Raw genomic sequence first — 16,508 nt, forward strand, 5'->3', positions numbered from 1 at the left:
TAAAATAGCATTGTTACCATATTCATATTCAATAATTATCTCTCTCAATCCACTTACATTTAAAATAAAGTGAAAGTACAATTGAAGATGCGTAGTCAATTAAAGATATATGCTGCTATTAACTTATTGCATTTTTCTTCAAAAATAAAGTCTAATCATTTTAATGATAAAAAAACTATAAAGGTACCCAATGATCTTTCTCTGGCTTCAGAGTTTCAGATAGAAGTTTACTGACTTTACTTATTTACATATTTACATTTTTAAATTATAATAAGGACGTAGTAAAAATAAAATTAATAAGCGTCATTGAAATATTGTATACAACTTGAAAAGTGATGTCATTGAAACATTGTATACACTTTGAAATGGTATGTCATTGATACATTGTATAGGCTTGTATCGACTTTAAAAAGTAATTCACGCCTCGCGCTGATCAATCCGACTTTTAACCCCAGTGAATACAGGTACACTCTTGATGTCTGGAGGTACATTCATGACGTCTGGCTTCCAGATTGAGTGGGGGACAGGTAGCAACATGGTTATATTGGGATACGTCTAAGCCTGATCAATAGAGGGGCATTCGTCATGGGCGTGGTTATTCCTGATTTTGAATGTTTAAACACTAGATTCCATGTGAATACAGAGTTAGATCACACTAATTCAACATTTCTAGGGGCGAAGTGAAATCTCAAGTATCGTTAATTAAAGTATTTTATTTTAAATTTGAAAGTAATACATAATCGAGATAAAATTATGACAAGCTAATTAATAATTTAGTTAAAAAGATTGGTTATTAGAGATTAACTGTAAAGCAAACGACACAATTTAGATTATCAGGAGCTTATGTGATAGTCAATACCTAACAACAAATGACTCAATGCATTAGTTGAACTAACGTTACGATACATTATGTTCCACCCTTTTGTACAGCTATCTCTTGGTCTTAAATAACTAAAAACGCCACCAACAGCTGGTATTAAAACAGTTATTTTCAACACAGCTATTTTTATCGCCGCTTCTGACTCTTAGTTCAATGCCTTGAAACACCTTGACTTCTCTGTTTAGATTACCCGGTGCTTGTATGTGATCTTAGAATACCTGGCCCCTTCGTTCTGCTCTGATAAACCTATCATTCGTTTACAGCCGATCTACCTTAGACCGCGTTAACGTCTGTCAACCTTCGATCAGTGTTCCTTTGGTCTTTTGTGACGCCATGTTTTTATTTACGTGCGATTGGATTACGTTCTCAAAGCTTAACATGTTTTTAGTGTAACATTTCTTCAACAAAGGTTTACTGAGCTATAAATATGTAGCCTGTCCTCGTATGTACAACATAAACGAAGGTCGACATGCTGGCATAAACCCCAGGACAAGTCCCGTAATCAAGGTATGTTGATTAATCTCTTCATTAATATTCAACACATTCGATTTAATTCAGTGACAGCAATTCAATTCGACTTAACGTATGTCTATTTTTTTTTTCAAGTGTAAAATTGTATAATTTATACCCTCTGTCATAAATATAGTATTAGAATACAGTTATAAATATGTTATTTATTTATGTGTTGACTATCAGCTGTTATTTTATTACGTGTAGCACGCGGTAAAAAAAGTTGGTGACCTACTTGAAAACACTTTCATGTAACATACCGCAACAACTTTCAACTAGACGAATCATCGACAGCCCAAGACAATGAAAAGGTCAACTGTAGAGTTAAACAAACCAGGTCCAGAACTGACCATCCCCAGTGAGTACAGCGTGACGCAACTTCCGGTCTACTGTGACGTCAGAGAGTCTCTGGCACCGGTGATATTCTTCATGAAACTTTTTGGCCTCTACCACGACTGGGAGGGCTACTACCCTAACACCGTCGTGCCACAATTAGACGAAGAAAATGTTCAAACCCCACGCCATAGTGACTCCAATGCCACCCTCAACCCCTCAACCTCCAAGTTTTCATCCCCATCATTAAAACCTGAATCCCAGAACCGGATGCGTCTGGCCTCCAAATGTTACTGTATATTTGTCATCGCCCTGCTGACCTACAACACCATCCGGTTCCTGTATTTTTTCATCCAATCAAAGACAGTGGGTCTGCTGTTTAATGTAGTGGTCCTCAACTGGTATGTCCAAAACCTGGTTAGTGTCCTCCTCTATCTCATGGCGTGTTGGAGCAAAAGTTTTTTCAGGTCAGTAAAACACCACATCTTGACTTCAAATCTAATAATTAAAACTTACAATAACAAACAAAGCATGTACACGTCACAATGAATAAAACAAAACAAAAAGATTTAAGTCACATTCGTTGGACAGGGATGGTTTGTGTGACTACTTGGCTTTAAATATAAAAAAAAAATTACATATTAATAAAAATCATTAAAATAATCCAAATAAGCCAGTTTGCTTTTTACATTTTTATTGTTATTTTACCGTTGCTTTTTTTCTCAATAAACAACGTTTGTGATCTATTTTTAAAGAATTTTCAAAACAACAGTCGAATGTTTGATCCAACAGGGCGTTCTACAAACAATGGAAGGATTTGTTTAACGACCCAATCACACGAGACCTGGGGTTAGAGGTCACCAACTGCCGGACTGCCGTCGTTGTCATGACAACCATTGGGCTTATACTGATGGTGGTCAACACTTGCTTCGTCTTAGTCACATTTTTTGACAAATCTTTGACTGTCCAGGTAATTAGTCACATTTTTTGACAAATCTTTGACTGTCCAGGTAATTCGTCACATTTTTGACAGAACTTTGACTGTCCAGGTATTAGTCACATTTTTTGACAAAACTTTGACTGACCAGGTAATTAGTCACAACATTTGACATAACTTTGACTGTCCAGGTAATTAGTCACATTTTTTGACAAAACTTTGACTGACCAGGTAATTAGTCACATTTTTTACAAAACTTTGACTGTCCAGGTAATTAGTCACAACATTTGACATAACTTTGACTGTCCAGGTAATTAGTCACATTTTTTGACAAAACTTTGACTGACAAGGTAATTAGTCACATTTTTTACAAAACTTTGACTGTCCAGGTAATTAGTCACAACATTTGACATAACTTTGACTGTCCAGGTAATTAGTCACATTTTTGACAAAACGTTGACTGTCCAGGTAATTAGTCACAACATTTGACAAAACTTTGACTGTCCAGGTAGCACTATAACCAAATCACTGTCAACAGCATCTTCACCACTTCGACAGTCGCAGTTTTAAATTAATTACAAATAAAACAGTGGGGCATTATCTACTTACTTAGTCCTCTTTGCTCTTATGGAATTTAGGGCCTCCACCATTTCCTTCCATTTCTTCCGATCTCCGGCTACTAATGTTGCAATCTCCCTAGACATCCCTGTTGGCTTCAGTTCTTCGAGAAGACTCCGCCTCCATAATTTAAAATATTCTTATCATTTTCTTTACCTTGTCAACTCTAGTGGCGTTTAATCTAAATAAAATCCTGACATTTACTAAAGCTTTTATTTGAATCGTCTCTAGTTTTGGAGATAGGACTTTTTGAATTTACTTTGTGATTTGCTTTCACTAGCCAGTCATGGAGAACATCCTGATCGCCCCACTTCCGGTGTCCGGCTGGAGCAAGTTCTTGGCCGTGATTCTACACATCTTCAACTCTGGATGTTGGTCGTTGGCCACAACTTTTGTGCTGTGTGCGGTCCATTTAATTACCGCACATTTTAAACGTATCACTAAAGTTCTGCATATACACGTAAGTCTGAAGACTATAAGTGTCGCATTTTTAAACTTCTTACAAATAAGCTACAAAGACGCGTAATTTGGTGGTGCATTTAAGTACCCGACATTTTAAACTTCTTACATGTTCATTAAGCATTTTCACTTTTAATAAGTAAATTAACATTTTTTTTAAATGACACAAATAAAGTATAAAAACACGTAAGCCTACGATTGACTGACTACAACCCAATATTCTTTTACGCATACATTTATCCTCAACCAAAACTCGTTACAGATTTCAAACGCTGATTATAACGTACCACCCCGTCTAAAAGACATTCGAACCTGCCATCTAAAACTCTGCAAGCTCCTAGAAACGTTGAACCGATTCCTGAAGTATTTTCTAGCCATCTCGTACTTTGCTGCTATCATCGGATCCTGCTTCATCCTCTACATGCTGATCTTCTCTAAGCTTAAAACCGCCTTTATAGCCATGGCGGTCGTCTGGTTGGCCTGTTATGTCATCATAGCTCTGGGTCTCTCCATAGGCATGTTGCAGCTCCACTCGGCTGTAAGTTGATACAAATTATTGTTTATACATGTAATCAAAGTCATTTTTTTATCACATGTATACTACTAACCTTGGAACTATTATTATACTCATCATGATTTTACTGGTGATTACTTTGGAAAAAAACATGATAAATATTGTAAAATAATTATACATGGAATGATAGTAATATGTTATAATTTAATTTATTTAATTTTATGATGACACAGGCCCACCAGCCACTGAAAGAATTATTCAAAATCCAGGCGTCAGATAATGCTGATTCGGCTCAGGCAATCCAGGTAGATGTTTGATAACAGCCACAGCAATGTATAGTTATATAAACCCTGATAGAGAAACATATATGTAGATATTTAATTATAGTCATTGTAATATGTAGTAAGATAGTACATAATCTAGAACCACATGGGTAGGTATTTAATTAAAATTATCACAACTATATAGAGTAATATAATAGCTAATCTAGGACCATAGGGGTAGGTATTTAATATTAATGTGTATAGTTTTATTTTGCGAACTTTTAAAAAGATAATAATATATATTGTCATTAATTTAAGTCTATATTTAAAACATATTGCTCCTTATCTAGCCTTTTCAGCAGAACTACCTGATACAAACATCAATGCTAAATAATATTTTATTAGCTACTAACTCATTGGGGAAAAAATGAAGTGTCGTTAAGAAATAACTTGACATTTATTCATAGAAAAAAACTTTTTGTTTAAATAAAATTTGAATACCCAATGTATCTGAACATCTTTCTATGGTCCTTTAGATGCAGCTGTTTCTCTCAACCTTGACTGGAAGTGATATAGGCGCATCGATTCTAGACTTTTTCACCATCACCAAGGAGACGCTCCTTACAGTAAGTGCTAGTTTCAATACTGCAAGCTAGCCTGATATATTGAATATATTTTTATTTATCGATGAATACAGAGCAGATAGTTATGTACTCTTTTTCTCCATTAATTTAGGCCACAATCGTTTCTACAACGGAAATACTATAAAAGACTGTATATATGTTAGCCAACTCGAATAATACAAATTCTTAATCAAATTTACAAACAGACGTTCTGATTTATTTTTTTCAGATCGCTGGAGCCTATCTGACTTATTTTCTGCTAGTGACAGACTACAATCCATGATTGTTTTATTCAACACATGATTGTACAGCTAAATCAATGATGGTCCGGCACAGTCAATGATGGTTCAACTCAGCTCATGAAAGTATAGCTGAGCCCATTAAGGTACACTTTCGTCCATGATATCAAGTCACAGTTCATGATGGTTCGGCACAGTTCATGATGGTACAATTGTGTTCATTATGGTATAGCTTCGCCCACGATTCTTAGGAAAAGCCAGTGATGTACAACTTGGACCAAAGCTCAGCCCATGAAGATACACCTTAGCACTTGACCGTTTCAACTTGATATTTCACAGGTTTTGATGGAAAATAAATGTTGCCAAAGTATTCACGTCATTTAATTAAACCAATGTATATAGTTGTTCTGTCTTTAAGTTGTTTTTTTTTGTTAAATGACTGTAAATACTTGCAAGCCCTTTTTTTACAATGTGTTTTATTAAATTGTCTTAACTTTTTAAGCTGTATCAACTTCAATAACAAAGTTGACATACTATTTTATTCAACTATACTAATAATACTACCAGAAAAACTAAATCTTTGTATGTATTGCATCCTTTACTTTAAATTAGTTAATGACATATTATGTCATATCAGATCATGTCATGCGTATCAAGGCAGTTAGATCAAGTTAATATATTTTACTTAACAAACGTAAGCAAACAGAAACATATGTAACACATGACGCGTAAACAAAGAACAGTTACACAATCAGAAAACAAAGAATTATCTTTAAAGGAAACTTCTCAACGTTAGTGCACGAATGGCTATACCAACTCAAACAACTCACTTAGAAGGTGAACAGTTTATATATTATAACCATTTTTATTCTTATTCAGCTTAATCCCACTACCCCGACAGTGTGACATATGGTCTACCATCATCCCATATAAATTAAACAGATTTAACAATCTACACTACATATTGAACACACATAGGTTGTGTGTTTAGTATAGAATATATTGCATGTGTATGTCGATCGCAGTCCTAACACAATATAGGGGGGGAGTAAAGGTCGTCATGTTATGTTTGTAACACTTGTATTGAGATAATTGTAACTCATTGAATCGGGATGCACGTATAATATTTGTTTTTAAAATAAAGCTCTGATTTTCCCATTGATCTCAGGTTCAGTAATATCTATTGGGGTTCATAAGAGGTTGAAATTAACTAGTGAGTTGAAGTAATCACAAAGTTAGAACATTATAAGCAGAGTTAGTGTCTTCTAGGCATCTCTTCGGGGGAAGGGGGGGGGCAGAGTCCCACCCCCCACCCCCCGAAGAAAGTCTACCGCCCCCCCCCCCGGAGAAAAAAGTCTGGAAGAAACACTGTTTATAAGGTAAGAGATTATAATATTAATAAATCGACGTTAAAATAACCAGATGGCTAAGAAATAGCATCAGCTTAAATGTGCGGCAAACAATATTTGATCATTGATTGAAGTCATTACACATTGCTATACAACTTTTTTCTTCAATGCAACTGTAAAATGTCTAACATACAATTATAAGCAGTCTATATAATGTTTTTAAATGGTGAGGTATTTAGTTCAGCAAGCTGGAATTCCATTAAGCCAATTTTGGAATAGTCTTTATTATAAATTTATTGATTGCAATCTATCCCCCTCCACTCTTTCAATTTCATATTCAGGTAAGAATATTACACACACACACATACACACACACACACACATATATATATATATATATATATATATATATATATATAAATTTAATACATAAAAAATAAGCCAAAAGTAGATTGATAATTACCAGCCTTATCAACTCCACCCTTCACCCAAAATTTTCTAAAACCTCTTCTAATTGGATATTACTCTATGCCATTTTACTAACTTTTGTTAGCCTATACAACCTCTAGATTGACTACAATCAATTAAACAAGAAGCGCACGTACGTAGAAGTAATAATTTCATTAATTTAAAACTATGAGAAATAACGTTTGGAAAAGAAATAACTTGCGGTTTCAATACGTTAACATATACGATTCTTGCAACCACATGTAAGTGTAAATGTAATCACGTAAAAAAAAGTTATCTATTCATGTCAATTGAAACGAATAATTGAAAGGTCGCATTGAAATTTGTATTTTTTTATAGTAATTCACGTCTGGACAGGATCAATACACAGGGAATACACGTGTACACACATACCGTCAGTTCCACGCTGATTCGGCCACAACAATCAGCACACAAATATCGGAAAACGTTTATCGAGATTACTTGATTGATTGAAGGTCGTTGATCAGGGGCGGCAATCCGCTCAACACGTTTAAAACATGATGCTTCCGCTTAAAAGTATGGCCATATAATAAAACGTATTTTAACAAAAATAAAATACCTCTTTGTGTTAACTAACAGATACAATTTTAAAATTGCCACGTATAAAATATAAACGTTACTTTGTATAAAACAAAGATGATTAATACAAGTGACTCAATGAATGAAACATACTTTTGAATAGGCTCTACACACTTGGTAGTCCCGTCAATTTGCTTTGTTGATTTCAAATAGCTGCAAGTTAGTCATGTATTAACATTGTTTGATGGGCAGTCGGGGTCTAAATGTAGCGTAGGTTATTGATTTCCTTTGAGGCTAAAGTTAATCTGTTTTGCTTGATTCTCCGGAGAGGCTAAAGTTAATGTGTTTTGCTTGATTCTCCGGATAGGCTAAAGTTGATCTTTTTTTGCTTGTTTCTCCGAGTTCCGACAGCATTCGATAGGTATTTATTTTAGTCAGTTCAAGAAAAGTAGGGGTCGGTGAGTACTGCCTCTGCTTAGCTTAGCTCAATGAAACAGATGCAATCTATTTCATCTCTATAAGCATCATATACTCCGAAATTTTACTTTACTAATTTACAGCAGAAAAACAAATGCGTAACATCAGCTGTGTCAAAGCTACAAGTTTAGATTTAACACAACAAATATGTAAACAAAGACGAACACGGGTTTAAATATAGCCCTTAGCACCACTCCCCTTACGTCTATACAACACAGTAACCGCGCCTGATCACCAATCAAACAACATAGTCTACCTGGTCCCTATGTTCTGCTCTGATAAACTCACCATTCGCCTCCTACCCACAACGTTACGTTACAAATACGTTTGCCAACCAACGACTGGTCTAGAGGAATTCTATGGCTCGAATTAAACTTGTATCGTTTTAGTCGACTAGTACCGTGGACGTTTATAACTAACAGTTTAGTGTTTCAAATTGTCATTGACTGTGATAGTGTTTAGGTAGTTTACCGTGGTTTGAGTGTCCCGTGTGTTTAGCGAAGTTTACTGAGCTATTAAAGTGCAGGTTAGCCTCGTGTGTACGACAAACTAGTATGTCAACATGACGGAGCGGTAATGTTTGCGCCGACTCCACGGCAAGTTAAGTAATCAATGTGATTCGATTAGTTATTTCATTAATATTCCAAATTGTGGATTATCTATGGTGATTGCGATTATCATATACGATTGTGAGTATACAATTATAATTTAGATAGGAGATACGTAAAAATTCCTCTTAGTTACGATTCATACAGAACATCAAAACATGTGTGACTGTAGACTGCAGTAAAATTGAACCTATTGCGAGTGTTAACGATCCGCTAACTGCATTTTTCTTCATGTATTTAACTTCAGTTTAAGTAATACTAAACCGAGCTAACGAAAACAAAAATGAAGACAACAAAAAGGTCAAATGTCAAATTAGTCCAACCCAGACCTGACGTAACCATCCCCAACGACTACAGCGTGACGCAACTTCCGGTCTGCTGTAACGTCAGGAAGTCTCTGGCACCGGTGATATTCTTCATGAAACTGCTGGGCCTGTACCACGACTGGGAGGGCTACTGCCCAAACACCGTGGTGCCTCAGTCTGACGAGGAAAATGTTCAAACCCCACACCATGACACCAGCATCGATCCACTCAACCACACAGCCTCCAAGTTTTCATCAACATCAAAACGGGAAGTACAAAGACATTGGACGCGAGTAATTTCGAAATTTTATTGTATTTTCGTCATCATCTTACTAGCTATAAACAGTGGCAGATTTTTGTATTTTTTCATTAAGTCTAAGACAGAGGGCATTCTCTTCAACATTGTGTTGATCAACTGGTACTTACAAAACCTGGCAGGTGCCATCTGTCTTTTGGTTGCTTGTTGGAAGAAAACTCAACTCAGGTAAGTAGATAATAAAGAAACATAAACATGTAATTAGTTTAACTTCTTTACCACACCCCAGATACACTGGATCTACTGTTATAGTATTTCGACCTCGTTAACGATACATTTTGATTTCCTTAAAGTATTTGTATGGCAAACACATTTTCTTTTGATTTCAAAACTGGATCTAGTAATTAGTACATTCATTGTATGTAATACCCTAGTAGGCCAACAATTCAAACGTCTAGTGTGTTTATTGATCAATATTTACTTGCGTCATTTAATATTCATCACATGTAAAAATAAATTAATAAAGAATATCAGCTAACACATTTCAATGTCAATATACTCATTTTTTATCTTGGTTTTTTATTAGCTAACTTTATCAATGAGAAGTCTCTTGTTCAATTCCTAGTTTAATTTAGCGTAATGTTTTTATCACTGTCAACAAACGGCGACTGTTTGATCTACAGGGCGTTCTACAAACAATGGAAGGATTTGTTTAACGATCCAATCACACGAGACCTGGGGTTAGAGGTCACCAACTGCCGGACTGCCATCGTTGTCATGACAACCATAGGTCTGCTCTTCATGGTGGTCAACAACTGTGGCGTCCTCTTCACCTTTTTTTACACAGAGCTGTCCGTCCAGGTATGTTGTCCCTGATTTCAACCAATGTTTCTTCCAGACTTTTTTCTCCGGGGGAGAGGGGGGGGGGGACACTTAATATTTTCGGGGAGGGGCAGTCAACATTTTCAGGGGGGACGACACACTGGTAAAAGTATACGTTTTCTATATGAATTCCATTTCGTTCGGGGGAAGGCAGTAGACTTTCTTCGGGAGGGGGGGGGGGGGCTCCGATGCCTTAAAGAAACTCTGATTTCAACCAAGCACATTACACGTCTATAATAACGCTTAACATGAGTAAAGACGGTTTATGTTTATGTGTGAATTAACATGTAATATGTTCACAACTAATGTCATATTTTTGTTACACTTCCACCAGCCAGTTCTGGAAAAACTGTTAACTGACCCACTTCCTGTGACCATCTGGAGCCAGCTGCTGGTAGTTTTGTTACACATCTTCAACTCGGGCTGCTGGTCTTTGACCACAACATTTGTTTTGTGTGCGGTCCATTTAATTGCCGCACATTTTAAAATTCTCACAAAAGTTCTACAAACTCACGTAAGTTGATGGTCCATTTAATTGCCGCACATTTTAAAATTCTCACAAAAGTTCTACAAACTCACGTAAGTTGATTTTCCATTTAATTGCCGCACATTTTAAAATTCTCACAAAAGTTCTACAAACTCACGTAAGTTGATGGTCCATTGAATTGCCGCACATTTTAAAATTCTCACAAAAGTTCTACAAACTCACGTAAGTTGATTTTCCATTTAATTGCCGCACATTTTAAAATACTCACAAAAGTTCTACAAACTCACGTAAGTTGATTTTCTATTTAATTGCCGCACATTTTAAAATTCTCACAAAAGTTCTACAAACTCACGTAAGTTGATGGTCCATTTAATTGCCGCACATTTTAAAATTCTCACAAAAGTTCTACAAACTCACGTAAGTTGATTTTCCATTTAATTGCCGCACATTTTAAAATACTCACAAAAGTTCTACAAACTCACGTAAGCTGGTTTTCCATTTAATTGCCGCACATGTTAAAATTCTCACAAAAGTTCTACAAACTCACGTTAGTTGATTTTCCATTTAATTGCCGCACATGTTAAAATTCTCACAAAAGTTCTACAAACTCACGTAAGTTGATGGTCCATTTAATTGCCGCACATTTTAAATACTCACAAAAGTTCTACAAACTCACGTAAGTTGATGGTCCATTTAATTGCCGCACATTTTAAAATACAAAAGTTCTTCAAACTCACGTACGTCGTTTTTCAATTAGCTATAAAAAAAAAATTCACATTTGTACGCTTTTATCACGACACAATATAAATGTGTAAATATATATATATATATATATATATATATATATATATATATATATATATATATATATATATATATATATATCTATATATATATATATATATATATATATTTGTAACTATGTATTTGAATACAGATAGAAAAGTCCGCCACAAGCATACCGCCACAGCTAAAAGAATTACGGACATGCCACTTAAGACTATGTCGTCTGCTAGAAACACTGAACGGATTCCTTAAATATTTTGTGACCATCACTTACCTGGCCACCATCATCGGCTGCTGCTTCCTCCTGTACATGCTGATCTACTCCAAGCTGGAGGTCTTGTTTATAGCCATGGTCGTCTTCTGGCTGACCTCGAATGTTCTCATAGCTCTGGCACTGTCTGTTGGTCTGTCGCAGGTTCACGAGGCTGTGAGTCGCTCTCTATTTTATACCGCAATATATTAAACATCATTAGTTACCATTTTCCTAACTTTTATGTTTACAGTTTATCATGTATCCTTCAATAAACCTACCAATCTTAAATCATTTATTTAATATTCCACGTTCTAATTCTTTCGTCCTTCGTCCTTCGATCATCATTCTTTATCATTTATATTTCATCTTCCGGCCTTCGCCCTTCTTAATCTTTCTTCATTCATTTTCCTGTGTTCTTTCTTTCATCCATCAACCTTCATCCTTCATCTGACTTCTTTCATCATGTTTGCTGCTTCTTCGATCTAAACATCATCATTCACTCTAAATCAATTCCTATTTTCTCCTTTATCCTAATACTATATATATATATTATAATGAAACCTTTATCCTTCATGCATCTTTTTTACTTTCTCGTATAGGGCCTATACGCAGTATAGAGAAAGTCTTGCAATCGTGCAAAAAAAAAAAAATCGAGATTTTTACAAATCTCGACGTTTTACATCTCACTGATACGGAAAAACATAATTTTTCAATCTTGTCCGTATGTCTGTGTGTCTGTCTGTGTGTCTGTCTGTCTGTCTGTGTGTGTGTGTGTAAACACGATAACTTGAGTACCGTTACAGCTAGGTTACTGAAATTTTATATATAAGTATTTAATCAAAATCGTAGATCCGTATCAACTTTTGAGCTATTTCCGATAACCGGAAGTGGTACTTTTCCTACTTTGATATTTTCAAAAGCCTATAACTTGAGTACTATTTCAGATAGATAAACGAAATTTCACATGAAATTAAAAGATCTAATTCTCTACCATCTGTTAAATTTTGCGTCATTTCCGTTGACCGGAAGTAGTAATTTACGCTACTTCCGATTTCTCAAAAAACTAATGTAAATTTTTAAAGTACTAATAATATTGCACACTATTATGCACTTTTTTATTTAGCGTTCACTTGGTGTGCAATTCTTTTGTCTACGAGCTTTTATTCTATTTTTAAAACTTTAAGTATTTAAAATGGATTAAAAATCATGTCTATAGCCCGAGTTCCCATCCCCTGTTATTTTATATAAAAATATTCGAGAAAGTTTAGGGGAGATCACTCCCGGTTTATTTTAAGTAAAAAAGATACAGGAGAGTTAACCAATACATGTATTTACTGTTACTTTGCTAGAGTAGCGTCCCATGTTGTGATGTCAAAAAGGACGTTGATTGTTACAACCACGACTGTTTTTGTTTTCAACATTCTTCTGTTATTCAGCTTCTACTATTTATTATCTAAAATCTAAAACAACTCGATGAACGCTACACTTGTCGTTGTAACTTTCAACACGATGATGTGTATAATAATTACAGTCTATAATTAATTTTAACCTGATTTGTTTTATACATCCTGTAATTACACTGTGAAATTAGTTTTAAGTTGATGTGTTTTATATATTATCCTGTTGTCAAGGCCCACGAACCATTGGAGGAACTATTTAACATACAAGCGGCTGATGAAGCTGATACTACACAGGCCATACAGGTAGGTCTATAGCTACAGCCATACAGGTAGGTTTATAGCTACAGCCACAGCCATACAGGTAGGTCTATAGCTACAGATATACAGGTAGATCTATAGCTACAGCCATACAGGTAGGTCTATAGCTAAAGTCACAGCTATACAGGTAGGTCTATAGCTACAGTTACAGACATACAGGTAGGTCTGTAGCTACAGCTACAGACATACAGGTAGGTCTATAGATGCAGCCATACAGGTAGGTCTGTAGCTGCAGCCACAGCCATACTGGTAGGTCTATAGCTACAGCCGCTCAGGTAGGTCTATAGTTACAGCAATACAGGTAGGTCAATAGTTACAGCAATACAGGTAGGTCAATAGTTGCAGCAATACAGGTAGGTCTAGAGCTGCAGCCATACAAGTAGGTCTCTAGCTACAGCCACAGCCATACAGCTAGGTCTATAGGTGCAGCCACCGCCATAATTATAAGTCTATAGCTACAGCCATTCAGGTAGGTATAGTTACAGCAATACAGGTAGGTATAGTTACAGCAATACAGGTAGGTCAATAGTTACAGAAATACAGGTAGGTCAATAGTTACAGAAATACAGGTAGGTCAATAGTTGCAGCCATATAAGTAGTTCTATATCTACAGCCACAGCTATACAGGTAGGTCGATATCTACAGCCATACAAGTAGGGCTATAGCTACAGCCACACGTTATATATGTAGGTCTATAACTACAGCCATACAGGTAGTTATATAGCTACAAAAATGTTTAAAGTTAGGTAAAACACAATTATCTTTTACTAAACTATACGAATTTTTAAAAATTGGATTAAATTAGGACTTTATTGTTAAGTTAATTTATGGTTATTGTTATATTGCTCTCATCCGTTAATTCATCACAGCCTATAATAAATTTCATCCATTTTCGTTTGATTTCCTGTAACTAAACAAAAACATTACAATTAATCAAGTCTAATCAGTTGTTACGGAAATTAAAGGTGGCTGGGTATAGTACTAATCACATCTTCCCTTCATAGCAAGTCGAGGTTAAGATACATATGAGCGCTACTATCTGTCAAATAGATCGCTAGGTCTAAAGTGGAATCTTCAACTTTTTACTTTCTCGTATATACGAAGTATAGAGAAAGTCTTGTAATCGAGCAAAAAAAATCGATTCTTTTACAAATCTCGACGTATTACACCTCAGTTATACGGAAAAACATAATTTTGCAATCTTATCCGTATGTCTGTCTGTGTGTCTGTATGTGTGTAAACAAGATAACTTGAGTACCGTTACAGCTAGGTTGATGTAATTTCATATATAAGTATTTTATCAAAATCGTAGATACGTTTCAACTTTTGAGCGATTTCTGATAACCGGAAGTGGTACTTTGTTCACTTTGAATTAGTCAAAAGCCTATAACTTGAGTACTATTTCAGATAGATAAATGAAATTTCACAAGTAAGTAAAAGATCTAATCCTCTACCTTCTATCAAATTTTGAGTAATTTCCATTGACCGAAAATAGTAATTTACGCTATTTCCGATTTCTCAAAAAACGCTTGTAAATTTATAAAGTACTAATAATATTCCGCACTATTATGAACACTTTGTTTTGGCGTTCGCTTGGTGCGCAATTCTTTTGTCTATGATATTCTATTCTATTTTTTAAAGTTTAAGTATTTAAAATGGATTAAAAATCATAACTATATCCCGAGTTCCCATCCCCTGTTGTTTTATATAAGAATATTCGAGAAAGTTTAGGGGAGATCACTCCCGGTTTATTTAAAATTCACTATGTGTGATAAGTACTTGCATTTGTTAAACTTTTTAGAGATAACTAATAATGTTTTCTATAAACGTATTATTTTAAGCCCTAAAAACAATTTACTTCTATACTCTAGTTGCAGCTGTTTCTATCTAAGTTGACTGGCACGTCTATAGGGGCTACAGTTCTTGATTTGTTTACAATCACCAAGGAGGCGCTGCTTACAGTAAGTAATGTGTGTATGTCATTAACACAACAGTGTTCAAACAATTTTTATAATTCGTGTTTCTTCATCAATTATTATTTGAAAGTAGCTCATCCTTTCCTCCTTTTTCAAGCACTGTCTAAAACTTCTATCAGCGTGTTTATTTAATCTTACTGGTAGTGATTTAAATTTTCTTAAACCTGATAAAGTATCTTAATTTTCTTTTCAAATCATAATCCGTACATATATTAAACTATATAATATAAATGACACGATTGTTTTTTTTTATTATAAATATGTTTGTTTTCAGATCGCAGGGGCTTACTTGACGTATTTCCTTCTATTGATACAGTTCAATCCATGATGTTATAGTTCAACCCATGAGGATACCGAGCTACATTTTCTGGAATAACTAACCCTTAATTTGCATACTTTATCCAATGTGTCACAGTTTATTTCGCATCTACACTGCGATAATGAAATATTAAAATGTTACAATTCTTTACAATAAATGTTCATTTACCTTTTTTCTTAACGTATTATTTATCATATAACTACACAACACTATCATCAATACCAAACATCCCATTTAAACGGATCAGCCGTTTCAAAAGCAAATAATATCGTCATTATCCTTTATCTTACATGAAATTGACTCAAGGGTTCATATGTTTTCATGACCTCGGCATACAAAGGGGATAATGTTCTTCCCTAACGAAGGTCAGGTACCCTATAGAGCTGAGTGCAGTTGAGAACATCCTACAGTCACAAGCTTGGAACGAGATCTGGACTCATATTATCGATCTCAAAATGGATCAAAATTAGTTGCCTATGACACCACCATTCAAGTGTAAATATTTTTTTGTTAAAATCAAATATACTAATAATATTCTAACACAAATTTCTCGAGATCTTAGAACGGTTGGACATTGTTTGATTATTTTGTCTTAGTTGAAATTTAAAAAAAAACAGCTATAATAAAATTTTCCAACTGTTTTTTTTAGGTTGGCTTTAAATTTAGTTAAAAACTCTCAAACGAAAATTATACAAAGTCTAGACAAAA

At 34.9% G+C, this 16,508-nt stretch overlaps 2 protein-coding genes across 2 annotated transcripts in view; both read left to right on the plus strand.

Annotated features, from left to right (window-relative positions):
- Positions 1 to 1,669: 1,669 nt before the first annotated feature.
- LOC131940953 (uncharacterized) lies at positions 1,670 to 15,888 on the plus strand. Its single transcript, XM_059299890.1, has 7 exons — positions 1,670 to 2,190; positions 10,063 to 10,240; positions 10,596 to 10,775; positions 11,686 to 11,961; positions 13,419 to 13,490; positions 15,377 to 15,466; positions 15,756 to 15,888. The coding sequence occupies exons 1-7, from the start codon at positions 1,694 to 1,696 to the stop codon at positions 15,807 to 15,809; spliced, it is 1,347 nt and encodes a 448-aa protein (XP_059155873.1). The 5' UTR covers positions 1,670 to 1,693; the 3' UTR covers positions 15,810 to 15,888.
- The window catches only part of LOC131940954 (uncharacterized), a 28,237-nt gene continuing 23,136 nt past the window's right edge, over positions 11,408 to 16,508 (plus strand). The window contains exon 1 of the mRNA XM_059299891.1: positions 11,408 to 11,424. The gene's annotated coding sequence lies outside the window, so the exon portion shown is untranslated. The remainder of the gene's footprint in view (positions 11,425 to 16,508) is intronic.

This window comes from Physella acuta, unplaced genomic scaffold (assembly GCF_028476545.2).
Source record: "Physella acuta isolate Inbredline_101_S28 unplaced genomic scaffold, ASM2847654v3 ptg000335l, whole genome shotgun sequence".
NCBI lineage: Eukaryota > Metazoa > Mollusca > Gastropoda > Physidae > Physella > Physella acuta.

Bases quoted from the DNA above. Each gene is read 5' to 3' on its own strand.
- LOC131940953 (XM_059299890.1), top strand. From the start codon at position 1,694: ATGAAAAGGTCAACTGTAGAGTTAAACAAACCAGGTCCAGAACTGACC. The intron at 2,191-10,062 runs GTCAGTAAAACA...TTTGATCTACAG, and splicing joins TGGAGCAAAAGTTTTTTCAG to GGCGTTCTACAAACAATGGA. The intron at 13,491-15,376 runs GTAGGTCTATAG...TCTATACTCTAG, and splicing joins ATACTACACAGGCCATACAG to TTGCAGCTGTTTCTATCTAA.